The sequence below is a fragment of the Struthio camelus genome, chromosome 4 (assembly GCF_040807025.1).
Source record: "Struthio camelus isolate bStrCam1 chromosome 4, bStrCam1.hap1, whole genome shotgun sequence".
Lineage (NCBI taxonomy): Eukaryota > Metazoa > Chordata > Aves > Struthioniformes > Struthionidae > Struthio > Struthio camelus.
Window position 1 is genome coordinate 76539532 of NC_090945.1, and position 17181 is coordinate 76556712.

The window sequence follows — 17181 nt, forward strand, 5'->3', positions numbered from 1 at the left end:
CTATTCAGAAATTTCACAATTCTTGGTAGGCTTTAGTAAGAAGGAGCAAAGAGAGACAAGTTAATGGATAACTACAGAAACACTTTTGACTTACTGCCTTGTGTGTCTGCAGCCTAGGAGCTATGCAACATGACTTTTTGAGTCTCACAATGATTTCAAAGCAGTGAACAATCAGGATATCTCAATATATACATTCAATACATAGACTGAATATTGTTTCAAAGAGATGAAAGGAGATCCAACACTCATATTTCCTCATGTACTCCTTTGCCTGTGCAGACTCATAACTCTCTCGGAAGAAACAGGAAAGGAGGAAAAGCAGAAGATGGCAAAAGCAATATGTTTAGTATTATTAAGTAACTTTTTCTTTCTCTCTCTCAAAACTCTGCCTAAGGCTAGGAGATTAACTGAAAACACTACCATCCACAAGAAGAATGAGGTGCACTTAACTTCTTATGTAAAGGCAATAACAAAATCCATCTTCTCCTGAAGCTAAGACGCCAAGAGATCAGTGCTGAGTAGGGACCTCGGTGACCCTCCTACCGATATGTAATTAGTATATATATTTCTGCTGTGGAAACATCACCAGTGTAGGCTACTGGAGCAGCTATTCTTCACAGCATAAGAAATTCACAGCCTTTTTTCGCTTCTCAATTCCTGCTTGTATAACATAGGTCTTATTGCATATATCCATCCAGATAACCTGTAAAACAAGACTGAATTCCAGCTAGACATCTTCTCAGTTGTTATCAGACAGATATTAACAGATATTAACAAAACAATCATAATCTTTTTACAGCAGTAGCTGATTTTACTTCCACTTTACAAGTCTACCAAACATAAGGGAATCTTGCAGACTGGGAAAGAACATTAGAAGATTAAAGTGAAATCATCTTAAATAAATAGCTTGGGGAGGGGAATTTAAAATGAGTTTGTCTTTATTAAGGACACTGAAGGATAGGGGTGGAAATCATGCTAATTTTAATTGCATTGTGCAACTGAATCATGACAGGAAAAATGACATAGAAACAGTAAGAGAACAAAAACAAATATCTCAATACTTTTGTTGAAATGCTATTTTTTCGTTCTGCAGGTTCTAACCCATATAGGAACAGACTGCAGCGTCTTTGAAGGCAACAGGTACTGAAAACAACTTACAACTTGCAGAAACATGTCCCTAAGGCATATCTCCGTTGCTGCTGATGCCAGGCAAAAACACCAGAGCGCTCAACTGAAAACAGAGACTTAAACAAAAGTAGCTTTATATTGATTCTCAGTGCCCTTATTTTTCTCACTCTTGACACTAATCAGAGATGGAAGGTCTGATGTCCTATACACTCCAGTCCTCATCCTCCCTTGGCAAGATCTCAGCTCAGAGATGTAGCCTTCAAAGCTGAGGTTCCCTTGAGAGTCATCGCAGGAGCGTGTGCCGGCGTCTTCCAGCTTGACACCATCCACATCAATTATCCTGTTTACAGGGAGCTCCGTAGGGGGCTTCTCTCGAGCCCCAGCAGCATTAGCGCTTCTGCTGGTCTTTGTTTTGTGAGAGGTCTCCTCACAAGCGTTTCCTAAAGTTTCTTGTGGATCTTTTCTCTTTTGGGAGTTTGCACCTAATGGAAGAATAAATAATAAATAAATACATAAACCAGCACAGTAATGTAGCTTTTGGTTTTCAGCAGTTTTCAATATTACAGCCTCCTCTGAGGTATAGTCAGCTGGGATAGTCCTCTGCCCCACCAAGGAGACTTATTTGTATACCAACTAAGTAACTAAATACTGGATCTTAAAGAAGCATGTTATCTTAATAGGTATCTTTCTTAATTTAGCATTATTCAGAATAGATAAAAACTCCCATTAAAAAAAAATATTTAGCACGAATTTGCACACCTCTAGAACAAAAAAAAAAATCTCACACCAGCAAACCCTAACCTGAAGGAGACAACTTCCAGCAGTACAGAGTGGGAGACAATTCTTGATTTTAATTGACATCCAATACCAGAGCCCCCTGAGGTACTACTTTTACTTGGCTAGAGATTAATCTTTTTCCAGCAAATCAAAAAGATGATGTGAAGTTTGCGTTCCTTGTAGTGAATTGCAATCTAGCGATTACAGACCAGAGTTGACAAGACAAGAAGACAAGGAAGAGCTTAGTTTGTTGAAGAGACTTAAACACTCAAACATACCTCAGTGATGAGGCCGAGTTACGTGTGATTTTTAACTTTAAAGTTTCTCCTTGGTATAGTATTTCTAAAATCACAATTTGTTAGGGTTTGGGCCTATTCTCTAGAACTAAGTGTACAAAATCATTACTACCCTGAGTCTTCCTCATTCGCAGTGCTGGCTCTTTCACAGATACTGTAGTGTCATAAAAGCACCTTGGAAAGAGATACTGCATTTGATATCTGAAAATTTGCATAAGCTGAAAGATAACAAATTTAAAAAAAAATCAATGTGCTTTAGCTAGCACAAAAAACATGACTTTCTCCTTAGTAAAAATAGGAATAATACTTTTCAGAACTAGGATTGCCACTTGAGGTTAACCCTAGAGTGAGGCCCTAAACTCCAGAAAAAGAGCTAGCTTCATTGTAGATACAGCGCTCCAAACTCCAGGCACTTGCTAAAGTAGATGTAACACAAAGGGAAGGCTGGAGCATGAGCTGCTTTCTTGATTCGCACCATGTCTAGCAAGACAATTTCTGTAGTAGAGGTGCCCTCACCATAATGATGTAAAGTATGAAGTGGCAAAATTTGCAAAGAGAGAAAACTACTTTTATTAGAGCACAGAATCACAGAATGGCCGAGGTTGGAAGGGACCTCTGGAGATCATCTAGTGCAACCCCCCTGCTCAAGCAGGGTCCTCTAGAGCACATTGCCCAGGATCGCGTGCGTCCAGGCGGGTTTTGAAGATCTCCAGGGAAGGAGACTCCACTACCTCTTGGGGCAACCTGGTCCAGTGCTCTGTCACCCTCACAGTCAAGAAGTTTTCCCTCACATTCAGACAGAACTGCCTGCGTTTCAGGTTGTGCCCATTGCCTCTTGTCCTGTCGCTGGGCACCACGGAGAAGAGTCTGGCCCCATCCTCTTGACCCCCTCCCTTCAGATACTTGTAGACGCTGATCAGTTCCCCCCTCAGTCTTCTCTTCTCCAGGCTGAACAGGCCCAGCTCTCGCAGCCTTTCCTCATAGGAGAGATGCTCCAGTCTCCTTGTCATCTTCATAGCCCTCCACTGGACTCTCTCCAGTAGTGACATGTCTCTCCTGTACTGGGGAGCCCAGAATTGGACACAGCACTTGCAGGTGTGGCCTCCCCAGGGCTGAGTAGAGGGGCAGGATCACCTCCCTCCACCTGCTGGCACCTTGACTTCCCTCTTCCTAATGCATCCCAGGATCCCATTGGCCTTCTTGGCCACAAGGGCACATTGCTGGCTCAATGTTATTAGAGCAATGGATAGAACGACAAGAAAAAACAGAAAAACTTTCAAGGTACAAAAGTAGACCTGAGACAGGTCTTCCATTTCAAACATAATCCTTTTTTTCCATCTACATCTGCTAGTCTATTAAAAGATACCATTTTATGTAGTATACCTCACGTACAATTTTTAAAAACTTTTTGCCACAGTACGTGTCAACTGTCTAACTAGCACATTTAGCAACACAAATCCATGAGACTCCTGTGGTTAAATCCCACAGCTGGCTTTGAAATCTTTTATTTGTATTTATTCTATAAAGTGAACTGTACACATCTGGCATTTTTAAGAAAAATAGTTGTCAATATTCAATCATCATAATCAAGAACTTTTTGATATGGAGAAGGGGAAAAATGCCTAGAATGGAAATAAAAAAGGAACAGAAAAGTGAACTTCATCTGTTTCATTCAAATCACTCTGGGACTTGTTCAAAGGTTAAATTTTTTATTAATAAAAATAAGTTAATAGTCTAAGTAATGCAATATCATTTTAATGTTTCAGCTATAGTGCAGCCCCACATTAAAAATGTGGATATTCCACATCAGCAATGCTTGCCTTTTTCCTGTCCAAAGGAATCAGATCAAGCTCTAAACAATCAGCTGAGCAATCGCAGAGGGAAGGCAGAAAGCTTTCGCGGCTAAAGCAGAGGGAAGGCAGAAAGCTTTCGCGGCCCTGTTAGCCCAGCACGCCTCCAGCCTACCAGACTGCAATGAACCTTTAATGGGGCTGTATTATCCTTCCTGTTTACATCTTAATACTGCAAACAGAACATCAGCTTAATTTTAACTGCTGTTTGTATGGCTGCAGTGTAAAGTGTTATTCTTCTATCCTAAAATGTTTATCCTATTTGAATGTACTGAATGGTTCTCCTGATCTTTTTAATCTACTGTTCTGTATCCACTGAGAAAGATCTCTGATTTTTCTTTTATGCTGGCTTAAGAGAGATACTCTTTTCTAAAAAGCTGTATTAATGATAAATTACAACAACTAGTTTGCATTAACAGAGCATGATTCCTCCAGTAGTCTTATTATAAGAATATATCCTTCTACTGAATGTAATGTAAAGAACTTCTACGGTGGAGTAAGATGTTACAGTTTTATTGACTTTAGCTGAGCTGGAACAGTTTCCTCAAAAGACAGTCCCATTTATGGGGTTCAACTGACCAAAGTCCCTGAAAACTCCTGCTGAGGAATACTATGGAAGCGGTAAGTCTTTCTATACCTACACGTAAGAAATGCTGCTGAAGTTCTGGAACTGTGGTGTAACTGACTCCCCACGTGGAGCAACTGGGCTTTCAAGTAGTCTAGTATAATGGAAGCAAAAGCAAGGCAGCACATTAGTTGTCAGGCTTCACAGGATGTAAGACAATCTCAAGACAAGGGATAGAAATAATTCATATTATGAGCAGTTTTTTCTATTAATGCCCATTGCTGGTGCAATCCCTCTGAAGCATCTAATGAACTACTGCCAGAGACAGAACATTAACCTGGACAGCCTTATCTGAAATATTGATTCTAAAGAATATGGAATTACTAAAGGACAATGCTGGGCAGATGATTTCTCTTTTCCTGGCAGGGTAGAAAAATCCCATCTCATCTATGTCACACAGGAAGGTGATATCAAGAGCAGCACTACTACATTGAAAAAGTAATTTAACATACTGCTTTTTCTTATTTTTCAAAACAAAACACGTACAAAGGAAGTATGAAGGCTATGAGAGATTCCCATAAGCAGCTCGTACCAAAGTCTACCCCTTAAGTTTTAAAATAGACTCAAAATCTCCATGTACTCAATGGAGTCTTATAACGGAGGCCTAAATGACACCTACAACAGTTCTGCACTGGTCTCCTTTTCATATTTTCTTTTTGAATAACAAAGATTTGAGCAGATTTAGCTATGCATGGTACTATTTAAACTGTAGAGAGCTTTCAGAGATAAAATTTCTCTTCATTTCTTATTCTTGTACTAAAGGGATAAAGTCCACAGGTTTCTCTGCGCATTGCTTTGCCTTGCATAAAGCATGTCAGGAATGATATTACATTTTCCTGAATCTAATCTGTCAAAAGTTTCTAACTTCATAAGGGGAAGAAAGCCTGTTCTTACAGCAGTGGTTGCACAGAATAATTTCCAAACAGACTGGAATAATAATCATGTCTATAGGTAATCTTCAACTCACCAGCTAAGCATTGCATACAGTTCTAGGGGAATTTCCTTTTGCATCCGACCCTGTTAATATGCTCCAGGTGGTTTAAAAATTAGATGATACTTGTCTTCGTCAGTCTCTAATCTGGAGAACTGCTGTTTTACAGACTTGCAGCTAAATGGGTGCTTAGAAGGCTATGTGTACAGGTCTCTTTTTTTTTCAAAAGGTGATGATCAGGCCGCATTTTGGCCAATCTTCTGCTTTCTTTTACCAATATTTATCTTTTCTGATATTTAGATTTTGTTTATTACTTGCGTAATAAAGAAACTTACTTGTGTAAGCTCTCTGATTTTAAAATGTTGCTTGTGGAAAGGTGTTTGTTTTTATGCAGGAAGACAAAGGGCACCCAGACAATTTTTGTTCTACTCTGTAAAATCAAACTCTAAGTAAGGCCTAAGCAAGATATCTACCTTTACTTCCAAGTAGTTTTAGGCTATGAGAGCATTTGACCAAATTCCAGAAAGAGAAGAGATCACGAAAAAAAAAAATCAGAAACGTCAGGTAATGAATTAACTATCCATGCAAATAACAGGGTCAAATAACCATAATTCTAGTGGAAACGTCTTGGGTTTGCAGGTCCACCCACAACAGCATGCAATGCAAATGGTGATATTACTTCTATGCTATAATTATTAGATCAATTTCTTTTCAACGTGTAAAATTTTACAGTTAGGATTCACTTCTTAAAGCATAATTTAGAATAGATCTAAAATTGAGTAGCTTTACTTCTAAGAGAGCGATACTTGTTCTACTTCCAATCATGCCATATTTCTAATTTTCATTAAAAGTTTATTTTTTTTTATAAAAATAAGCAGATGTTTATGAAGTTTCACTGCGATGAGTTATGTGTATTTGAAAGTCCATAATGAGTGGATTTCATATATGACATAAGGTTAAGTTCCATTCCATAATTCTGCCAACACCATTTCCACACAAACACCTGCTCCATATAGATTCATCATTTCAAGTAGCATTGTAGTTTTGCTAAAATGCTATTATTCTTGTCAAAACCATTTATTATATGCATTGCTCTGAGTTTCACTGGAAGGATACTCTGCTCACTGCAGATCCCATGCATTCAACAAAGGTTAGAGGGAGAATCAGATTTTCAGTTAAACAGAATGAGCTGCAGGTTAATGCTTTTGTGTTGATTTACAGCAGATAAGAATCTATTTGAAGTGTTTCATAATGCTCATCTACAACTCATGTGAAATCACCTAAATTGCCAGGAACAATTCCTGGAACCAGTTGTTTACTGGCATTTATCACCACCAAAATTAATGAAACTTTTAAAGTCACCAACATCATAGATGTGGTGACACATTCAAGTGTGTCCTTCAGCGCTGGAGATTGAGCAGATCCTTCTGTTATATGGTGTCCTGGAGAATTTCACTCTAACTCTTTTCCCTAAGATACAAATAATCCGGTAGTTTTACTCTGGGAAAGATACCTCTCACTTCCTGTCCTAACTGTTGTGAAATAGTACTTCAAATGTTTAGGCTTCTCAGCTGTGAAGTCTTTTAAGTGGCGGACACAAGACTTCCACCTTGGTTGCTATAGTGTAAGTTTTGTTTTCTTTTTTTTAAACATTTATAAGATGATTCACGCTTTAGAAGGGAAAAGGATACTTTATGTTTAACCTTTACAATTCTGCATGTGAAATACTTTTCAAAAATATCCTTCCTTCTCTCTCTTAACTGATATAATGCTGAGGAAGTCAAGAATTTAATAAAAGGATTCCTAGCTACAGCTAAGCTTAATCTTTTCAAAAGAAAATTGACTTTATATGCTCTACTTCACTTGTATGATGAAACACCAAAGGAACCATCTGCCTGATGCCTTCAAATTAGACTCCACAACAGTGGAGTCGGAAATCAAGCTCGGAAATGGATTACTCTACAAAGAGGCAATAGCACGCATTCCTAGTCCATTTACCTTTGTCCTGGGAAGTTCTGGAATACGTTTGCAGTGAGAAGTTTAGAAACACAAATGGATAGAAATTCTTTCATTGCTCTCATTTAAAGAAGGACAAAGCACAGAAACATTATTTGGAAAGACATTCTGAATATTACAGAAAGAGGGAGCTTGTATGACTAGTACTGCTCATAGGTGACGCATATAATCAAAAAAAGGATTATCACTGAGAGTAACATGTTGGGAAACATATCAGTGGATTGAATTACTTACATCAGTTTTAATTTAATCTGCCATTCACTATATGTTTTTTTTTAATTAAGAAATTCTAAAATATGGTTTAGCTGGTCTACCAGTTAGATTTGAGACTAATAATTAAGTTAATTTCAAATGTAAGTAATTCTGTATTTGGAATTCATTACCCTCAAAACTGAGAAGTTTAGTAGCCAAAAAGTGAAAGTCACAGAAATACGGCTGACATGATCTGATCTTTATTCCTTCGTTAGAGTGTACTGCAACCTTTCTGTGAATAATAAAATACAGTCGTTTTGGAATTTTTTGTGTCATTGAGAACAAGAGCCAGCCCCAGGCTCAGAGAATCCACCCTGCATTCGAATGCTGCACAACTTATCTTTCAATGAGAAAATCCTAACGCTGGTACTAACTATCCAGTATCTGAAAGAGTTCTTTCCAATAAGAAAGGAAGTCAATTTATTTTGAGGATAATGCTGCCTATCTACTGCAGAAATGTATCTTCAGAAATATTGATAGCGTCAGAAAAAAAGTGGTATCTTCAGAAAAAAACAAGTAAATCTTTCCATAGCCTAAATTCATCATTTATCTTTTCTAGCCATATTATTTAAATGCAATTCCAGAGAGTTCTACATTTTTGCTATTCCTAGCTCATTCTTTTATTTTAACCAAGGATATTCTGTAGCTATAAAAGCAAGTTTTGAATAAAGTCTTTATTCCACTGAATTGCTGCATCCAGAAAGTCTATGCATCTACTCAGAGCAAAGGAGTACCTTCATACTTGGTAGGCAGTGATTCAATGGACTGTAATTTCATCTTAAATATATTTCTCATCCTAAACACTTAAAATGGATTTTTTTTTTTAATAAAAGAGGGAAGAACAACTTGGTGGAATCAAATCTGTAGTCTGTGACACTTCAGTCTTGATTATTGCAAATTATCCTACCTAAAGATGAAATTAGTCCACCTGAAAAAGCCCAGTTGCTACCAAAGACTAAACGCCTGCCTACTTTGTAGCAGATTCAGCAACCACAGGGAACAAATCACTGGTCACAGTCGAATATCACAGACTAAATAATCCAGTTCAAGGCCTCTGTGCTGATATTCCCAGCTTGAGAAGGTCTACGGGTTTGAAAAATTGTCTCTCCCCATGACAGATATTTTTCACCTGGATAATGAAGATACCTAAATATCCAAAGATACCACCTAGGAAAAACTTATGAATGTGGAGGACACCATCCACACTACCTAGATTATACCAGGCAGTTTAAAAAGATTAAATGCAAGAGTTAAAAATTAGTAATTTAATACTTTTGAAAATGAATGCATCACTTCAAGCCAATTACTCCACAGACTAATTAATTATTTCTTCCACAGACAGGTACTACCAGCAGCATACGTACAGATATAAAGCACGCACTTTTCACCATTAATCTTCTGATTCCACAAATCCCTGATTTTCAAAATGGGGTATTTGCCAGGAATAGTAGGCTTATTCAAAAATAAAGAAATTTTCTCTTGATGAGTAGCACTATTTGATGCAATGATTCTTATACTACACATTTATTTAATAATATACTCTGTATAGCTAAATATTAGTAGACTATAAACATATTTGCTTTACTTCAGATATTCAAGAAAATTAAGACCTGTAAGTGTTTGAAAAACTGTTCTTAAAAGCGCTGAGCAGTGCAAACTTAATATGTCAGTTATGCTGTTTTCCATTATTCACACTGTGCTTTCTAGATCCTCAAATGAAAATGCCTCAAGGGTTACCCCTTACAGGAAACATCCAAGGGAACGGGCCTGGGTTTGCTAAATCAACTTGTGCCTTAGAGAACTGGCCCCTAGAGGAGGTCTGTGCATGAGGGACTGGTGTGTCCCTGTGGACTGCAGGAATTGGTCACCCCTGGCCTTATCCTAACATATACAAACCCATCCGGTAGCGTGAGAATACATGGCATTTGCCTTTATATCAATTGCAAAACAAGATCAAAGATCGCTTCAATTTATGCAGTCATTAGCTTTCGTTGTTTCTCGTCTATTTTAATTTAACAAAATAATTGAATAAAATGCATTTGCCATTGAAAGGAAAGTATGAATAGAGAACCATTAAAGCACTTAAAAAAGAAACCATTATTAATAATTTAGGTTTTTTTAAAGTTGATTATTGACTGGAAATAGTATCCAGCATTCCTTGTTATAATTACTACGCATTACTGAATAGCCTTTACATGCAAACTCCATGAAATCATGAAAATAGAAAAGTTTTGTTTCAGCCCGCTCTTTTTCCACATAAAACCAAATTAAAATCCATGTTTTTTTGTAGAATGTGGTTCCTGTAAAATAATATACTGTGAAAACAATGTATGTAACAAGGTTGTAGCAATGAAGGAAAGTGTTTTACATACTTTTTTGTTAGAATTTTTTATTCCTTCAAAAAGGTAATATCTGGTTTGTCACAAAACTAAGAGAAACTAGGATTTTAGTTTTGCAAAATAGTTTCATTTGCTTACTTAAAGGTCTCTCACAGGCGACTATGGCAGAAAAATAAAATACATCACCAGTACTTGGAGTACATGAAATTAAAATCTGTAAAAACAAAAAACAAAAAAAACCTGCACCTAAAATATTGCAATATGTAGGATATTAGTTATCTGTTGTGAAAAAGTTTGAATAACTTCAAAAGGGGAACTGCAACAAGGACTTAAGCTGCTTCAACTTCTTTCATGGAGGCCCACAACTATGTGGGAATGCAGTGACTTTTGGAAAAATGACATTTTCATTTTCTTCTTTCTTGTACCACAACAAGGCCTAGGTGGCAGTACCACAAGCTTCTCTATAGTTTTATTTTATTAGGTTTCACCATATTATTATGGAGGACCCATGTCTAAGAATGAAAAGAGTAGTTCCCTCTCCAGCACCCAACCAACCCTTCATTTCTTATCCAAGGCTACCAAATAAAGAGGTCATTATATTGCTTACTCCACACCAAAGGAAGTGAGATCACCAGCTCATTTATTAAAGACTAGGGAAAAATGACTTTAGTTTAAAATAAGAAGAAGAGTAATGAATATAAAGTTTAGTCCAAGAACCCAAAGATAGAAAAGATTCTCCTTTCAGGAGTTCCGGTTATGACTCATTGCAAAGAAATCTCCTGTCTTATCTGCCTTTTGGTGCACATGTAAATACTATATATTTCACATGTGACCTATCAGCATCTCAAGACAGCATTTGCCCTTTGATATTTAAATTATTAACAGATGATATATTTGTCAATTTTGTCTCACAGTAATTGCTAGCTCATACCTGTTAATCTGTTTGTTATCAGAAAACAATTTTAATCATAATTCTTGATCCAGGACTAAGAGTTTTTTGTTTTAATAATTTTTTAATAATGAAGACAATCAAAGCTTAAAACCAGTTTGCATAACTAGGTCTAGAATTTATTACTCCTGAGAGAACAAAGATACAAAACACATGTGAAAACTACACAAAGATTTCTACAAAGTAAAAAGTAGAAAGTGGGAAAAGGGAAAGCTACAGTTCAGTGGTTACACAGAAATGTATGGCATGCATTAAAATATTGTCAATTCATGAAGTTTTTTAAGTGCAAATGGTTTTTAAACAGTTCTTACTGAAAAAAATGCAAATTTATATCTATGTTGTACACTTGTCACATTATCAGAAGGACACCAACACAAATCTATGCATATACACATCAATACGTCTGAAGTACATTTTGTGGTTTTGTATTTGTAGGCACTGGTTACAAGTCTGTCCAATATTCCGTTTCAGAAATTAAAGCAGTAGCTTTTATAGAACATTTCTCCAATACTACTAATAAAGGAATTTGTTTTTAAAATACCAAGAGGATGAAATAATTTGCATTGCCATTTATAAGCATTCAACAATCAAAGAAGTATTTACAAATCATCAACCATACAGATAAAGAACAGTATCAAATACTCTGTGTAAAAAGATAAATAATTAAAATGTATATTCCCACATCACAAAGAAATGTGATCATACAAATTATGGCACCATATGCGTGTGAAACATCAAAAATAAATGTAGCACATAGATACCTCTTCTTATATTTTACATTAAAATATACAGTACAATGACTGTAAAATGTCAATGTCACAACACCCATCATCTTCAAACTCTTGTTCTGGTAATGGCTATTATTATTATAGTCCGTGTTCATACAGAAATTCCATACTTCAGTCTCGGGCTAATATTGCTCTGTGATATTGCTAGACCATGAAACTTGCATCCTGAACAAATTTACATATTTTCTTTAACATGATTTAATAGAAAAGGCTATTTCATATGTGAATACTCTGGGCAAAAGTATGATAAACGCAATCTATTACTCTGGGTAGCAAAGCATGGGTTAAAAAAAAAAAAACTAGCATTTTTATTTTTAGTCACAAGTATCTAATTTATTAGGGAAATATTTTTTAAAATTAAGGCTTAGCCATTTCAAATTTTAATCATAAACAGTACTGCAATTTTCAACACATAATTAGTGTTCCTGCTAAAGCACTTAAACTTCCAAGCCCTAATCATGTCTCTCATTATAACAAATGGATCAGAAAATCTGGAATGCACCAGTGTTATGCAGCTCAAAACGCCGATATCCTGTTCTGTACTCCTAGGGTAAAGAATGAGATAATTACAACATATGGATGTATTTTAAAGGTTTGTCTGCATGTGTCCATTTTGGGCCACATGCCAAATCCAACTAAAAGTACATTTTTAAAGGCAACCAGAAATATTGTTGTTCACATAGACTAAGGCAATGAAAATCTTTTTTTTATAAAAAATTAAGGTGCAGAGAGAGTTTTCTTTGTTGTTTTAATGGGTGCCAAATACTGATAAACAGTGCCAAGGAAAAGTAGTTTTACATGAAAGGAAAGACTATTAAAATCTAGAAATACCTGAATTGGATCTCTGATATCCAGATTTTTCCTGATTACCTGCAAAAGGAGTTGGGGGTGGATAGTTGGCTTCTGTGAGTTTACTGATGTCTGACGGTGGTGTTGGTGGCGGCGGTGGCAGCAAAGTGCTGTTTGGGCTACTAATATCTCCTTCAGCCACAAGAGTCAAGTCTGCCACATTCTCATCATCTACCATCTGTATGCCTTCAGCGTGTAATTCTCTTGATTGTCTTTTCCATATTGTCGTACTGTTTTCCTGTGCATGTGGAATTGGAGACAACGTGGTATTAAAAGGAACACTGCACGTCTTCTGACTGTTGACTGTTGTCAAAGCAGATTTATGTTTATTTTCCAAGTAACCCATTTTCTTAACTGAATTTTCATTATAATTTTGTACAGACTCCAGTTTTTCACTTGGTGATGCACATCCATCCTTGCCATCATTTTTTGAAACTCTCTTGTTGAGGCCTTTAAGGCCTGCTGGAGTAGATGAGGATGGTTCTGGTCCAGTGGGCGGTAAACGAAGAAAGTCAGGCAGAATAAGGTCTTCTTTCCTTAGTAGTCCACGTTGGTCATCTGCTCTGTTACTTTGAGCTTTGGATATGAGTTCAAAAAATTCTATTGGGGAAAAACCCAAAATTGACAAGTTTTTGTCAGAAAGTGCAATGCCATTAAAACGTAAATTTTCAGCACATTTATTTTCCATGAAGATCTCCAATTCTTTCTATGCTGCCTTGAAATAAGATCCCATGTTAATTAGGAACTTTTTCAATTGCAGCAACGCTTTCTAGCATCACTATAATTAAGACCATCAGGATTGCTATTGTAAGAGGAGTTTTGCAGTTTAGAACAGCTGCAATTCACTGAGCCTTGAACAAATCTTCTATTTTTATTTCCTATTTTACGCATTTAATAAATCCTTACACACGCAGGCTTTTTTAATTCTTTATACAAAACAAGGCTCTGCTCTCACTGACAATGCGTGCACTTCTTTATATCCTGGGTGGGTTTTACCCATCTTAACTCAAAAATAGCCATGCCATCTGAAAGTTCATAGATTCAGAATGCTGAAAACTTCCTTGTTATATTGAATTTCTCTCAGTTTAATCACATTTTATCACAGTTTTAAATTCAATTCATGCTGTAGTTTTAATCCAGGATTTTATCATCACAGGGCATGATCAGATGATGATTTAAGTAACCCCATTTTACTTTGTACTGCAATGAATCAATAGCACATAGATAGTCAATAACCATCAAAGGAGCCAGTACTAAAAAAGTGGTGGGGCAGGGCTTTTTTATGCAGTCTTTAACACAATTAGAAGTGATTTTCTGATCATGTCCTTAGTGATGTGCAATGGTTTAATATGCTTCTATATATAAATAATAATGTTAATAATTCATCACTCCATCTAGAAAGCCTCAAAACTTGGCAACAAGAAACTTTTCAGTCATAAGCCAAGGGTGATAGCACTCCTCAAAAAAGAAGCATTGCAAAAATAAACAAACTCTTTGGTACCAATCATCTAAATATAGGGTCTCTGCATGTCCTCATTTTTCAAGAAAGGAGCACTGAGACTATGGAATATTAAAGGTGTTTCAAAGGTCACCTCCAACAGTTGAATCAAAATCAACACTTTCAACCTAGCTTATAAACACTGAAGCAAAAGCCATTACACACAAAAGCACTGGATAGTAGCATCAGTTTTAACTTAGCATAATATAAAGGCATACACTTACACTTGTATTGTATGACCTTATTTATAATCCTCTAATCATATCTGGCAAGTTCTGCAACATATTTGTGAAAATGATTTTTTAAACATGCTTTGTCAAATGCCACAAAATCTGAATGTGCCAAGATGGAAGCTTCAAAATGCTTCTTATTGCCAAAGTTTTGCAAAATGGCAGTATGCATATTAAAACATGCAACATTTCCGAAATGTGTCATACAAAAATGTTCCTTTCTGAAATCTCAAACTTCATAGAACAGGTTTTTCATTAAAAAACAATCTACAACAATTGATAAGTATTTTCCAAAGTTGGACAAATTTCACAAAATTCAAAATAAAATGTGAAAGCCTCGAATTCTGAAGTTTTCAAATTATGTTAATGATTTACTCAGCCCTAGGAAGAAAAATGAAAATATTAAAATATGGAAAACAAGTTAACAAAAGAATAAGCAACAGAAAAAATAAATTAAAATATAGTAATATTTTGTAGTAACACTTGCATGTTAACACCTATTTTGCAATAAAAAGTTTTAATTATAGCATTTTTTTTCATCCCACTCAGTAGACACTTATTCATAGATAAAAATTAATTTGCTGTATAACCACACATAACCAGACTTTGGATATGCATATTTGGTAACATCAGGGGAAAATGCAAATCTGTGGGTAAAACATGTCCTTTGTTTTCTCTGTTGGATAAAACTAGGAGCCTGGCAAAATAGGTTATTGCTCTAGTTAATCATCTAGGGCAGAAGGTAGTACGTCAAGATTTCTACAGTTACATAGTTGTTATTCCTCCTTCTCCCATGGACATGCTTTCTATGAGAAAATACAAATTCTCTTTCGATTTCATTTCCAATGATATCACCAAAACTAAAAAGATGTAACTGGAGGAAAGAATACAACTTAGAATATAAAAGATTACCAATAGAGCCTATGCTTACTCCCTACTTCTAAACACCTTTTCAGAGCAACTACTGAATATAAACCAATCTTTCACTCTTGCCCATCACATTTCCTCCACAGTCATCAGACTGTACTAACCTAGCTATTATACACGCTGGCCTAAGTTTTTCAAAAACTCTCACCCGAGGAAGTTTGGGCCTATGCGACTGGGCAGAATGACTCCTCTCAGTGAGTTACAGAATCTTACATGCCCAAGTGGCTTTGGAAAGGTGGATAGAAAGGCAACTTTTTACATGGCTTGTAAAACTGCAAAGGGGGTCAACTAGGATAATCAAATGTAATTAAGTAACCAGCTCCTTTTTATTTCACCAGGAGTCAGGTACTTTTCACATTTGAAAATTCCACTAGGCACCGCCGTATATCTTCAGGTACTTAACAAATTCTAGTATCTTGCTTTTAGGTGTTCTTAAAATTTCACTTTCAGCTTCAAAACTTTACAGTTCAAACATAGTATCAAACAAAAATATAAGGATCAGGACTATGTCTTTCACAATTATTAGATACACAGTATCTTTTCCTACACAGAAACAGAAATACCATTTTTCCTAGAATATTTACATTATTACATAAACTAAAAAGTTCACATACCCTCTGCTTCATCCAAATTAATTTTCTGACTTTTTTTTTTCCCAATCTTTGCAATAGAGTCTTCTCTCTTTGACAGCCGGACATCCCTAGCATTTTTTCCATTTTCGCCTTTCATTTTGATAGAATTAGACTTTCCTAGAGCTCTTCCCTCTCCCTGTATTAGAAGGAAAGTTAAGGTACTACTTACATTTAGGCTCTATCATTTTGTTCATATTATTGTCTAAGTAAATAGAAAAATTATTTTGAAAACCATTTCTCCAGCAACCCCACGGCAAATGTTTTAGTTTAATCTTAATTATTGCTAAAAAAATTTGCCACAATATTCCCTGAAAATACATACACAAATATAACATTGTTCACTATGAAAAATTCACATTACAGAAAGACCCTTGAATTTCAGAATAATTCAATCATTTTTAATAAAGATAATCCAATGAGACAACAAATAACAAATACAAAACAGTGAAAGAGCTGTCCCATTCATCATGAACACAAAGTTCCCACAGATAAAGGCTGATGACAGTGGAAAAATAATGGATGAATTCTAACTATGCTCAATCTAGTTACATAATTTGACAGATTCAAAATCACGGATGAACGCAGCTTTTAGTATAGGATTCCAGGAGAAAATAAAAAATGATCTAAGGGACAAAAATCATTGCAGAAGACTTACAGTAGATACTTGATTTCTTGAGGAAGAAGTTACAGCTGCACTCTGTTTTACTGATGCACCTTTTTGTTTATCTGTAAACACTGAACATAAATATTCCTTCTATAACTATAAATCTGTAATTTTCAAAAAAATTAATATTTAAGTGACAATGACACACAAAACAGATTTTTTTTTGCTATCAAATTTCCCAAAGGTGTATCTAAAAAATAGAGAGTGATCGCAGTTGACATTTTCAACATTTTCAATCAAAAGCTACCAGAAAATCCCGCTCATCTTCACATTTTCATAATATTGGCAATGCTTATAAAGTTTAAAGATTTTGTAGCTTCACTTAAACTCTCCTAAATTTTCTGTTGTTTTAGGTCAAAGAACTTTTAAAAGTTCAGCTAATAGTACAGTTTGTAATTCTCAAATTTCAAATAGCCAGCCTAAATGAGAA

The 17181-nt window shown here is 35.8% G+C and overlaps 1 protein-coding gene across 4 annotated transcripts in view; it reads right to left on the reverse strand.

The window, feature by feature from the left end:
* Window positions 1–795: 795 nt before the first annotated feature.
* RGS12 (regulator of G protein signaling 12) overlaps window positions 796–17181 on the reverse strand; it is a 92344-nt gene continuing 75958 nt past the window's right edge. For 2 of the 4 annotated variants that reach the window (XM_068943474.1, XM_009686176.2), the window contains 4 exons: window positions 16743–16822; window positions 16070–16223; window positions 12783–13400; window positions 796–1610 (listed from right to left, as the gene is read on the reverse strand). In XM_068943474.1, coding sequence (XP_068799575.1) covers window positions 1246–1610; window positions 12783–13400; window positions 16070–16223; window positions 16743–16822 — 1217 coding nt within the window. In that variant the 3' untranslated portion in view covers window positions 796–1245. Of the gene's footprint in view, window positions 1611–12782; window positions 13401–13486; window positions 14910–16069; window positions 16224–16742; window positions 16823–17181 lie in introns of those variants that run through there. The other 2 variants (XM_068943475.1, XM_068943476.1) reach the window with 2 other exon arrangements.